This window comes from Spodoptera frugiperda, chromosome 1 (assembly GCF_023101765.2).
Source record: "Spodoptera frugiperda isolate SF20-4 chromosome 1, AGI-APGP_CSIRO_Sfru_2.0, whole genome shotgun sequence".
Taxonomy (NCBI): domain Eukaryota; kingdom Metazoa; phylum Arthropoda; class Insecta; order Lepidoptera; family Noctuidae; genus Spodoptera; species Spodoptera frugiperda.
Window position 1 is genome coordinate 8,611,192 of NC_064212.1, and position 12,621 is coordinate 8,623,812.

General features: G+C 33.4%; 3 protein-coding genes across 3 annotated transcripts; 2 read left to right on the forward strand and 1 right to left on the reverse strand.

Annotated features, from left to right (window-relative positions):
- The first annotated feature begins 56 nt into the window (after window positions 1-56).
- LOC118273453 (cysteine desulfurase, mitochondrial) lies at window positions 57-3,695 on the forward strand. Its single transcript, XM_035590431.2, has 8 exons — window positions 57-257; window positions 609-688; window positions 776-1,030; window positions 1,128-1,293; window positions 1,809-2,093; window positions 2,182-2,355; window positions 2,493-2,625; window positions 2,833-3,695. Exons 1-8 carry the CDS (start codon window positions 134-136, stop codon window positions 2,984-2,986), a joined length of 1,371 nt encoding a protein of 456 aa, XP_035446324.2. The 5' UTR covers window positions 57-133; the 3' UTR covers window positions 2,987-3,695.
- On the reverse strand, window positions 3,598-5,175 carry LOC118273454 (ras-related protein Rab-1A). The gene is made up of 3 exons (XM_035590432.2): window positions 4,842-5,175; window positions 4,489-4,733; window positions 3,598-4,408 (listed from the first exon to the last, which is right to left on the reverse strand). Exons 1-3 carry the CDS (start codon window positions 5,019-5,021, stop codon window positions 4,210-4,212), a joined length of 624 nt encoding a protein of 207 aa, XP_035446325.1. The 5' UTR covers window positions 5,022-5,175; the 3' UTR covers window positions 3,598-4,209.
- Window positions 5,176-7,610: 2,435 nt separating this feature from the next.
- On the forward strand, window positions 7,611-12,425 carry LOC118273568 (MPN domain-containing protein CG4751). The gene is made up of 7 exons (XM_035590604.2): window positions 7,611-8,018; window positions 8,324-8,440; window positions 8,624-8,858; window positions 9,097-9,190; window positions 9,519-9,688; window positions 9,904-10,152; window positions 10,228-12,425. Exons 1-7 carry the CDS (start codon window positions 7,803-7,805, stop codon window positions 11,859-11,861), a joined length of 2,715 nt encoding a protein of 904 aa, XP_035446497.1. The 5' UTR covers window positions 7,611-7,802; the 3' UTR covers window positions 11,862-12,425.
- Window positions 12,426-12,621: the final 196 nt, after the last annotated feature.

The window sequence follows — 12,621 nt, forward strand, 5'->3', positions numbered from 1 at the left end:
GTGAACATTACACCTCGTTATGTCATGTGTTTGTGACGGCATGATTTGTGTGACAGTACCAGTAGTCAAATATCTGACATTTGTTTTGTCAGTTGTCAGTATAAAGTTATAAAATCGATCAAAAAATTGCAAAATGATTCGTTTATCTAAAAATATAATACCTGCGGTAACGAAAACGTTATTAAAAAGAACTAATCAATCCCAAAATCCAAGTATATTAGTTTTTTTCCATGGACAAAGGTTACTTTCAGATACAAGTAAGTAAACAAAACAAAAAGTTTTCCGACAATCTAATTGGAATTTTGCACTCAGCACCGCTTAATTGAAATATAATTATATATAGGTAATAGTTTTTTTGTTGAAAACATCTATCACAGTAAACTATATTAGTTAAACAGATAATTTCATAACAATAAAACAATTTTACTAATACCGACACTATCATATTGGTCTCCATTAAACCGAAACGATCGCGTGGTATCGTAATTGTTATGCACATACCACTAACCAATAAGATAAAAGTACGTAAACACTGTTGTAGTGAGAGTTTAAATACGCTAATTTAATTCAAGGATTTTTATAACCTCTGTTTTGTATTGTTGTTACAGCTGCATCAGGCAAATTTTCTGTTCAACATGAAGACTTTGGGCGACCGTTATATTTCGATGCTCAAGCCACAACACCTATTGTAAGTTACTATAACAAATTACTGAATAGACAGTGAATAGGGATGATTTGGCAGTCATTGATGTCTAATATGAATGTTTTTTTTAAGGATCCAAGAGTGCTTGACGCCATGTTACCATATCTCGTAAGTTATCATGGTAACCCACACTCCAGGACTCATGCTTATGGGTGGGAGAGTGAGGCTGCTGTTGAGAAAGCCAGAGAACAAGTGGCAGATTTAATTGGAGCTGATCCAAAAGAAATAATATTCACTTCAGGAGCAACAGAATCAAATAACATATCAGTCAAAGGAGTGGCTAGGTTTTATGGATCACGGAAGAAGCATGTTATCACCACACAAATTGTAAGCATGTATTTTAATTTGAGCAACTGCTAGAGCACCAATATTCTAGTAAATCAGCTTGAAAAAAGTTATATTTAAAATACAATATGAATTTCAGGAACATAAATGTGTGTTGGATTCGTGCAGAGCACTTGAAGGTGAAGGCTTCAAAATCACATATTTGCCAGTAAAGGAAAATGGAATCATAGACATGAATGAATTGGAAAAAGCACTCACGCCAGAAACTAGTTTGGTTTCCATTATGACGGTTAACAATGAAATAGGTAAGAGCATAGCAGTATTTTATTTATTTTACTCTAAGTATTTGGTTTGGTTTTCTCTAAAATTTAATTTGGCATAAGCACAAAATTAATATGATCCAGAATGTTAAAAATTCAAAATGTGAATTGTATGTAAATAAAATATGCATATTCATTTGTAGATAAATATGTGTGGGATAGGATTTTTAAATAAAGAATAATAACTTTTCTTCTATATTTTATTTTCCGTCTTAACGTCTTCGTGACAAATCTTATAATAATTCGTATAACGTCTTTTCTTCCATTCCTCGTCTATATCCCTCTCTTTCACACATAACACTCTCTCTTACACTTCCTCTTGCGTTCCGTTTCCCACATATGCATATTTATTATAGTTAGACCATTACAAACATGCAAACTATCATAAGTAATTTTTATTGCATCTCTCGCTTGTGTGGAACATCATTTGTAATAGCCAAACTGTAGTATCAATATGGTTTTTATTTTTACAATCTTATCACCTAATGATTTTTTTCCAGGTGTTATGCAACCTATTGCTGATATAGGTGCATTGTGCAAGAGCAAAAAAGTTTATTTTCATACGGATGCAGCCCAAGCATTAGGAAAGGTACCCATTGATGTAAATAAAATGAACATTGACTTAATGTCTATTTCTGGACATAAAGTTTATGGGCCGAAGGGTGTTGGCGCATTGTACATACGGCGGAGGCCTAGAGTGCGAGTTGAGCCCATTCAAAGTGGAGGTGGACAAGAGAGAGGAATGCGCAGTGGAACAGTTCCAACCCCACTTGTTGTAGGACTCGGTAATACATTAAAATATATTTAAATATTTTCAGTACACTGTCTAAAACATGTGCTTTAACTAATGTGCAAATAATCTTGTATGTACAGGTGCAGCATGTGATATAGCAAAGCGAGAAATGGCGTATGATCATGCATGGATGGAAAAGTTGTCACAGAGATTTTTAGACAAGATCTATTCAAAGCTAACACATGTCATTAGGAATGGAGATGCAGAAAAGACATACCCTGGCTGTATCAATTTGTCTTTCGCTTACGTAGAAGGTAATAAAGATAAGATTATTTATATTGGTTCAACTGTAGTAGCAATTAAAAAGTAATAAATAAAATTGTTATCAGTAATGTTTATAAAAATGTGTGCACAGAATAAGGTCAACTGTTCATGTTGTTTTTACTTTTAGGTGAATCTTTGCTAATGGCGCTAAAGGATATTGCATTATCGAGTGGCTCTGCTTGTACTTCGGCTTCACTAGAACCATCATACGTATTGCGCGCGATTGGAACAGATGAAGATTTGGCACACAGTTCTATTAGGTAAATAATACTTTTGTTTATTTTTTTATATTGATTCCTTTCATATCATAATAGTTCAAATAATATTAGGAAGTTTTAATCTTCGAAATACCCAATAGAGACCATGGTGGATTAATATGTGAATATTCAACAAGATGACAATTTATTTATAAGCACATTCCTTTCCTGATATTATATTTATTGATAAATGAAAATATGTATTTCCAGATTTGGATTTGGAAGATTTACAACAGTAGAAGAAGTAGATTACACAGCTGAGAAAACAATCAAACATGTAGAACGCCTAAGAGAAATGAGCCCACTGTGGGAGATGGTGCAAGAGGGTGTAGACATCAAAACTATTCAATGGTCGCAGCATTAAAACGTCATTTAGTATTTGTATTAAAGTTTCTATTCCGTGATTAGAGTTAGGTGATATTATGACAGGAAGTAAGGAAAAGATCTGGTGATTATAATGAAATGTTGGTTAATTTTATGTGTGGAAAGTAAATGTAAATGTTTCAGTGACTGTCTTGGAAAGAAATGCATCAATATTGCAATCCTTATGTTATATTCTTAGCCTGTTGTATTAAATACTATTTACACATACATAAACATAGAGAGTAACTATATCACAAACAGCTTTGTTTCTTTGACCTCAATTAACAGTAATAAAATTAAGTTTAAAATATTAGATATTGTGTTATCACTTGTTTTTTGTTTCTGTAATTAGTTATGTGTAAGATCATGTATACGAAGTAAGTTTTGCAACTAGATTGCAATAAGTAATAATACTCTTTGACCTTGACTTTCAAAACAAGTTTACTGATTGCACAATATCATAAAATAATACTAATGGAGGTGTGATATACTGATAAACGAGTTTCCTTGACTGTTCCATCTTAAAAAATATTGCATATGGTCTAAAATGTAAAAAAAAGAAAATATGATATTATTATGTTATAAATGCACATTGTATTAAAATAAAAACAGTTTAGATTTTATGAAGTCAATGTTTAATTCCAATATAGTGTTATACATAGAAAACTGCTTATTTTTGTTAAATGTTAATAAAGTACATTAAAAATTCAGATTTTATTATTATTTTCCAAAGTCTTTGCAGGAATAATGAGCAATAATACAAATTGAATAGGCCAAAATAAGTATAATGATTTAACCTTTCAATTATGATTGAAATCAGTGGATAAATAACACAGTACACTTACTCAAAATAAACACACATACCTACATACTTATTTTTGAAAATATTCACTTGGCTCGGAATGATCAACCTAATACTGTTAGGCCATTTCACTTTAATACTGTGGAGTAATTAATAAATATGCAACAATACAAATATTAGCTAAGTCAACAAATCATCAAAATTGTATAAATTATTGTAGAAACCAACAGATGTTTTATAGATCAATTAAAAATTATAATAATTGTCATCAATAGAGAGATTCCGTAAACAAAAACTTCATTCTAATTCTAATCCTATAAACACATATTAAAGCATAATTTCCGAATTCTATTATGCAAATAACTATAATACACTTATGTTATAACACAAATTAAATTAATTAAAGCAACAAATTAAATGGTTCAACAACTACATGATGGCTCATCTACTGGGTCAGGATTTGATATCTTGAAACTGTTGTGGTCCAAGGTTTGCAGTTCAATTCTTGATCTATTTGATTCTACCAGTTGCATTGCAATATCTGTGAACATTTCTTCAATGCCTGTTCCATTTTTACATGAAGTTTTATATGTGGTGCTGATGAGATTGTGGCACTGTTCACTGCAATAAAAAGCAATGATGTTGTTTATGCACACCAACAAAATTAAAATTATACTTAGAATCTAAGACTCAATACCTACCAAAAAGTTTCAATGTCAGCATCAGTAACTTGTGGAGAAGAACCTTCCAAATCTGATTTATTTCCACAAAGGAATATTTTAGCATTCTCTGCATATGTCACAATATCTAATAAATGTTGGCTCAGAACATGAAATGAGGATGCATTGTCAAGAGAAAACACAAGAATTGCTGCCTCAGCAAACTTGTAATAGCTTGAGGTGACTGAAGCAATCCTTTCCATGCCCCCAGTATCCCAAAGTTGTAACTGAAATCAAATTACCATTAATTATTATTACTACATAAACAATAACAAAGAAAACAAAAACAAATAATTTATTAGGAAGACTATAAGGAATATAAACAACATAATTACCTTAACAGTCTTGTCTGTAAGTTGATATGGCTTTTCAAAGTGATCCAATCCTAAAGTTGAACGTCTATCCGAGTTAGGAACAAATGTATTGTTAATAAATCGACGAAAAATCGAACTTTTTCCGACACCATATTCACCACACAATATCACTTTCAGTACAGGGGTTTTAACCATAGCCATTTTTGAATTATTAAACAAAGAAAATAATTCTTCAAGGCCAGAGGTAACTAAATCCTAAATCTTGCTGTGTTTTATCAAGCAGAACTAATTAATTAATTCATTTATAATACGCAGCTGCACAATATTCCGTTCACACCCATTTTGGTTGACATAACATTTAGGAATGTGAAAAAAAAATCGATTATGAAAATAATCGATTAAAAATCGATTGTTTTGAAGTAAAAATCGATTTTATTTCGTGATTTTTTTTTTATTAATAATCGATTAATAATCGATTTTTTATAATCATGCAATCAATGCACCCCGACATTACGTTTAGTCTTCTGGCTTGGTGCCCGGAACGCGATCCCGCGAACTCCCAAAGAATACTATCATATCTCCTATCGCTTTAGGATCCCAAACTCACACATTTGGCGTGTAAGCACCTATTGGTACCGGCTTCTTCGGCTCCAGCAGAGAGATTATTCTCGAAAGCTGGCGCCATATTAACAAAGACCAGGAGCCGAATATTATCCAAACGCTTACCTAAACTTTTATTTCTGAACTCATTGCCTACGGATTTCTAGTTTTTTTTTTTATTTAAATAATTTATTTTAATTTGAACCTTTTGTAATTTGATTATTCAAAAATTTTAATTTCCGTTGATTTTATAAGAACTTACTATTTCGGTACGAATATCTAGTTTTTTTTATTTGAATAATTTAATTTTGTTGATTTAAGTATGTGAAAAAAAAATTAATTCTTTTAAAACTTTAATTTGTGTTAATTATATAAGAACTTACTGTTTCTGTTGTTTATTAATTTTATTGTTTATTGAATATGGCGTTTATTTTGAAATCAACTGAAAAATTAAGAAAAAATCGATTTATACAACAAAATCGATTATTTTCTTAAGAAAAGTCGATTATTTATTAATCGATTTTACATACTTAAAAAAAAATCGATTAATTAAAAATCGATTTTTAATCAACAATGTCACATCCCTAATAACATTTAATAGATAATAGAGGTGAGGCAAACTCGACAAATTCTATTTGTTTGGTAGGTATCGATAGTTCAATACCTACAATTTCTAAATTTCTACAATGTGATAGGGGTGGGACTTCTAACCCGTTAAGGCTGAGTACTACATCTAATTTTATCGACAAAAATAATAATATGGGGGTTGAACCCCTAATTGAAAATATTGAAAAATAGTGATATTTTCGGTAAAAATAATTCACAAATGATTTTTTTTCTCACCAAAACATTATCAAACATATAAAAAAGTAATGAATTAGTAGCCAAGATTATTAGACTGACGCATACAACCTTTGATATCAAAAAAAGTAAAACAATATTAAAATAGCCATAATTTTTAGGGGGAGGGGATTCGACCCCTTCGACCCCCGACTTTTGTCGATAAAATTAGATGTAGAACTCAGCCTTAACGGGTTAGAAGTCTCACCCCTATCACATTGTATAATAAAAAGTTACACTTCAATATTCAATTTTGTTATTTTATTGATTTTTTTGTTTGAACGCAATCGTGGTAGCTTATCATGATAAATTACGTACGTTCATTATGTTATCATACATAATACAATATTTTTTACGTAACTTCAATATTTGTAGATCAACGAATCACATTTACTAATCATAAATAATGAAGCAAAATATTTATAAAACCCAAATAAAAACTTAAAAATTAAACATCAACAGAGTTAACAACTTTTAACAGTTAATAGAGTTTGGTATCGAATGTTGTAAGGGCACCTCTAAACGATATCAAGTTCTCAATCTTGTACCGGTTGTCTGTCCAATCTAAAACAAGAAACCTTACAAAAGTAATAAAACCAATTTTGTTAATTATAATTAAGTTAATTCCACCTGTGTAATTCATTTGATCATAAAGACCTCTCAGCTCTCAAGCCTCTCTTTTCCAAGAAGAGGTATTTCTTCTGCAAAAAAGTTGGCTTTAAGGAGAGTAGAGAGACTGGTAGATAGATATGATAAATACCGTATCTACTGTAAAATGTCATTATGTCCCCGATTCTCCGTCTCTTATTTTTGATGTATCTCGTGAGTCGTGAGAGAGATCTATAAAAGGATTCTATTCTGGTGATATTCTGTTAGCCTTATTTTATATTGAAATTCGAGTGTATTTGACAAAATAAGATTTTACTCTGCACACTCAAAATTTTCGGTGAACAAAGTCACCGAGCCAATTACTAATCGCGGGGATACATAAATATTTATGTATCCTTGTATACTTATTTTTTTATGAATATGTCAAATACCTACGTGTTTATTCAATTTATTATGTATATGGGTTTAAACGGTATTAGATATGAAGGGTTTTCGATTTATTCAACGGACCCCTAATTTTTTTGTATGAAATGTCATTAAAATGTTACCATACTAATTTCTCCATTGTCAGGATAAATTAAAGATCCTTTTTAAAATATTTTGAAATCATATTTATGTGTGTTAGCATTAAATCAATAATTATTAACGTTTTTACGTATTGCAATTTGCATTTCATGGTTAAAAGGTATACCACAGTTTTCCAGTGGAAGTTATTCTACCAGTTTTATTGGCAACACATATTAATTATGTCATTTTAGACTTGGATGTCATGTAAACGCATCCTATTGTTGTATTTATTTATTGTTGAAATAAGAGAATTGCTGAATAACTATTTATGATAATTATTTAAAATCGCGATGGTTGCTGAATTTAAATGAACTTGAGGCTTATAAACGATAAGTTATTAAGTTTTTATTTTATAATTTGCCCATTATGGATCTTCAAACATCTCATTTGGCCGCGGCGTTGATGTCGGGTCCATCGTTACCTGTGTATAATAACACGTCGGCTGAGGCTACAGCGACTGTTACTGCCCCACCTAATAATCCGAATGAAGAAGTTAAAAATGAGAAACCCAATGAACCACCGAAAGACCCGCCAGAAGAAGATAAAGAAGAATTAGCAAGTGGAGAGGAGTACTCTGATGAAGTAAGAGTTAATTTAAGTACTTATAATTATTGTAACAGTTTCACTGCCACTGGGTTTCCCCATACTGACAAGTTAGTTTCTGCATAAACGGCTAAACTTTCAGAAATCCAACATAGTACTCATCTAATCTTGAAAAAGCTTACATTCTCCTTTTACTTTGACTACTTGGTAATGTGAAATGACACTAAGAATCCTGCCCTATGGACAGTTTTAGTCTTGTTACATAGAACTTTTTAGATAAACAGTAGAAAAGAAAATTGCATATTTTATCAGTGTCTTTCATAGACTGTTTTCAATGATTTCAGGAAATGGAAGCACAATCAGGCAGTAAGTCGATGCCAGGTAGAGGAGTTACTTTACAAATGCTGCTAGAAGAGAAAATGCTTGAGCCAGGCACTGCAGCTATGACAATAGAATATCTAGTAAGTATGCAAAAATAAGCCAATGGCTTCAAACTAACTTGAAGACAAATATGACTAGAATAATAAGTCTAAGAATATTTAAAGTACAAACTTTTACAAGTTAGAGTAACCAAAAGAAATGTTGATTGAGAGTAAAATAATTTTAGTAGGCCTTTGTTCTATACTTTATGTTTTTGTTTTCAGGGACAAAAATTTGTTGGAGATTTGCAGCCTGATGGTAAGATAAAGTCTCATGAGACTGAAACCATATTTTGTTCACCATCAGCTTGGGCAATACACTGCAAGCGCATTATAAACCCAGACAAGAGGTCTGGCTGTGGCTGGGCATCTGTCAAATATAGAGGGAAGAAACTAGATACAATTAAAGCCACATATTTACGCAAGAAACAGCTGCAAAGAGAGAATATGCACACTGATGGTAAGGTTTTTTGTAAAGTTGATTAAGAAAATAGGATATTTTGCTAGAAATAGTAAAAATTTTTGTGTATACTTGTTATAATTACTGTAGAAAAGTGTTTGTACACTTATTTTGGTCAATGATATTTCTCATGTAATTTTTTGTTAACATGATTTAAGTGGCCTTTGTCCAGTGATAGATATCTTCTGGCTGATGATTGAATTGCTTGTTTATTAATAAAATATTTGTTATTTTGCAGAGGAAGTAGAAATGGAAGTGGAGAACCCTCCTGAGCCCCCGCCACAGAGGGTAGTAATGAAACACAACACTGTGCCAAATAGAATGATGCAACAGTTAGTACTCATTCACATTCTTATTCTCATTTTAGAACTTTAGATATTTAAACTATGCATGTCTGAATAGTTTTAACATCCTTTTAGTGGTTGTAATTAAAGCTGTATGTAGACACTAAAAAGTTCCCACCCTGCAATTTATCTCTGGTGTCTGGATGGTCCAATTAACACAATAGAGGCCATGTCTGACACTGCTGATTGGCCAGGTGAAGGCTTAAATAAAACTTAGTTACATGTAAAAGAAATCAATGTGTGGGACTTGTAATAAAATTTAAAACTTAAAACATCTTAGAAAGCAAATATTAATGAGTTTAATTTTAAATTTCAGTGATGCCAACATGTTAATAGAAGCAGTATCATTTTCATCAGCCGGGAAGGTGCAGCCTTTCCTGGTGTCAGTCAGTTCCAATGCCAGCCTTGTGCTAGACATCCACTGTCATTTGAAGAAGGAAGAGGTCTATGGATACTTAGCTGGCACTTGGGATTTGAATAGTCATAGTGAGTACATTTTTTCATATCTGTCACCCGATCATAGGAATGTCCTAACAAGGTATGGATGGGATTTTCGTGACAAGACAATGCTAAATAGCATGATTGTAATAAAAATCTTTAGTCTCATTAATTCATCAATCACAGAATAAACTACAAATACATAAACATGGTGAGACTTTTGAATTTTTTTACTTTTATTAATTTACACCTTGTGTTTCCAGATGTCATGATAACACACACATTCCCTTGTCTGATTAGTAAGAACGACAACCGACCTCGAGTTCTAGTCGAGCTGGAGATTCAAATGGAAATAGAGAAGTTGGGTCTGACATTATTGGGATGGTACCACTCTCACCCAACCAACCCTGCGATGCCAAGTTTGAGGGATTGTGACAACCAACTAGAATATCAAATCAAAATGCGAGGACCTAGTGAAATATCGTACATTCCGTGCATTGGAGTCATTTGTTGTAAGTAGATTACTATTAAGATGTTTTTTCAATTTTATTGTGCATTTTTAACTCTTTATTTTTTAATTTTTTCAGCTCCATACAACCCCGAAAGCCCGGTTTTGGAATCGTCACTGACGTTCTTCTGGGTGATGCCTCCACCAGAACAAAGGCCCACCGAGTACCCGCGGCCTCTCCTCCTTCAATACAACATGGTGCATGACAGCCATCTATCACCACACGCCATGGAACAAATTAGGAAGAGTATCAAGTACTATTTTTCATTCTCTGATGACACATTTGTTAATTTTAAAGACAATTTTAAACCTGATATCACATACTTGGACAAATTGAAATGCACTTTAACTGCTAAGTTTCCTAGAGAACAAAGTGATGGTCTGTTGTGGCATTTCATACGCGACGAGTTAGGTTGTTCTTCCGAAAATGATGATAAAATGGACCTTGATGCGTTATTGGCGGTTCCTCAACCTATACCGGTGTCCAAGCCAAGTCAGATTACATCTGTCCCCAATTTCCCGTCTGTGAGTACGTTACAGCAGATGGTGAGCCGACCAGCGGGGGTTCCTCCTATAAATGTGTCTTCGTCAATAGGTTCAGGTTCTCCCCACAAGTTCGAAACGCCCCAACTGAACATTCCAGTACTACCAACATCTTCTAAATCATCCTCAAAGTCCGCGACGCCGACACTCCCGTCACCATATCCTACAGGATTGGATATGTTAACGAGCATGGCTTTAGGATTAGGTTCTCCCAACATGCCTCTACCTATGGGTGCATCTAGTCTGGAGAGTTTAGCTGCTGCTAACAGCATGCTGACTGGTCTCACCCCTGGCATGTCCTCGAGTCTAGCAGCTAGTTTGTCGGGTAGCAAACTTCCAGATCCACCATCCTACGCTGCATCTTTGCAGAATTTAACCAGCAGTATCGGGAGTTATGACAAAACACCGAGCAGCACATCGACGAGCACCACCGCTACAGGCACTATCCCCGCTAGTCTTGCTTCCAATCTCATGATGAGTTCTGCCGATATTGCGAATGCGTTATTCTCGGCCAGCAAATACTCCAGCGCTGGAATTCTGGGGATTCCAGATCCAATGTCAAAATCGACGTTAGCTGCAAATAATATGTTTTTATCACCATCGTTGATGAAAATGCAGGAATCTCTTCTGAAACCACTTTCGACGAGTAGTCCGATATCCACAAAGGCTGGTTTGGATCAAAGCATGTTGATGAAATCACCCCACGATTTATTGAAAGGTAATAAAGATTACTTGCCTCCTGATTTTGGAAGTATTGGAAAAGGTAAATCGGATTCATTAGAAGGTATGAAGTTGAACGAAACTGCAACTTCTTCGAAAATGGAAACGGCTAAATCTGATAGTATGGACGCTCAGGCCACTGACTTTAGTATGCCTTCACGGGTCGGTGGGGAGTCGTTTTTGAATCAAATGTTAGAATTAACAAAAAAGACCACCATGCCGGATTATTTATCGGATTACAACCAACCCCTAAAGTTAACAAAGCCAGAAGATTTATCCACTTCTGTGCCATCTAGTCATCACCCCTATATGGGTTCTTCAAGTATCGTAGATACTATAGCGCAGGTCGCCATGGGAAACTTTGCAAAACATGACGAACCCAAGGACTATGCTAAAGAGACGGATTACAGTACCAATAAGGTCAGTAGTAATGAAAACGAAAATCTATAAACTTCTACATATTCAACTTATTGCAGATTATAGTGTAGCTAATAAATAAGCCAAATTTAACCGTGACAAGATTGTCTCTATTAATTGCGAATGTACCGACTAGTTCACTCGATAACAGCTAAATATTTTCTAAATCTCAAAATGTATCTCTATAGATCTCTCTGTGAATTTTAACAAATGTGTATTACTTTAACAGCAACAGTGTCTGTATACATTCAGGTTAGTTCTCAAAAGTGTTTTTGCATCCATTTTGAGTCTGATAGTAACTTAAGAAGCATTATATTTTTTGTGATGTAAACATAATTCGTTCCAAACAAAGTGAATCGCAGCATAATAACCCTGTTTTCCTGCCATAGTTTAGATCGGATTATAGCTAATCGATAATCAGTCTTAAAGTATTATTTTGTATAATCTTTGCACTCGAATTCGTGTCGTTTGTGTTAAGTATAAATGCTAGAGTGTATTAATAGATTAGATTCTCCATATATTTAATGTTTTGTACGTATCATATACAATATTTATTTTACATTAAGATTACGATAATAAACTCTTGATTGTGACGTATTTGATATTGTTTCCTTTGACTCCTCGCAAAAGTACAAATATTATTGAAATCGTTGACTTCCTTATCACTACTTTTGTCTTACAAATAATTATTAGTTGGGTTCTTGTAAATAGTAAGTGGCGGCACTTTAGGCACGCCGTAATAGCATAGATAGAGCATTCATTCAAGTGGCATTTGGCCAAGTGGAAAAACGAG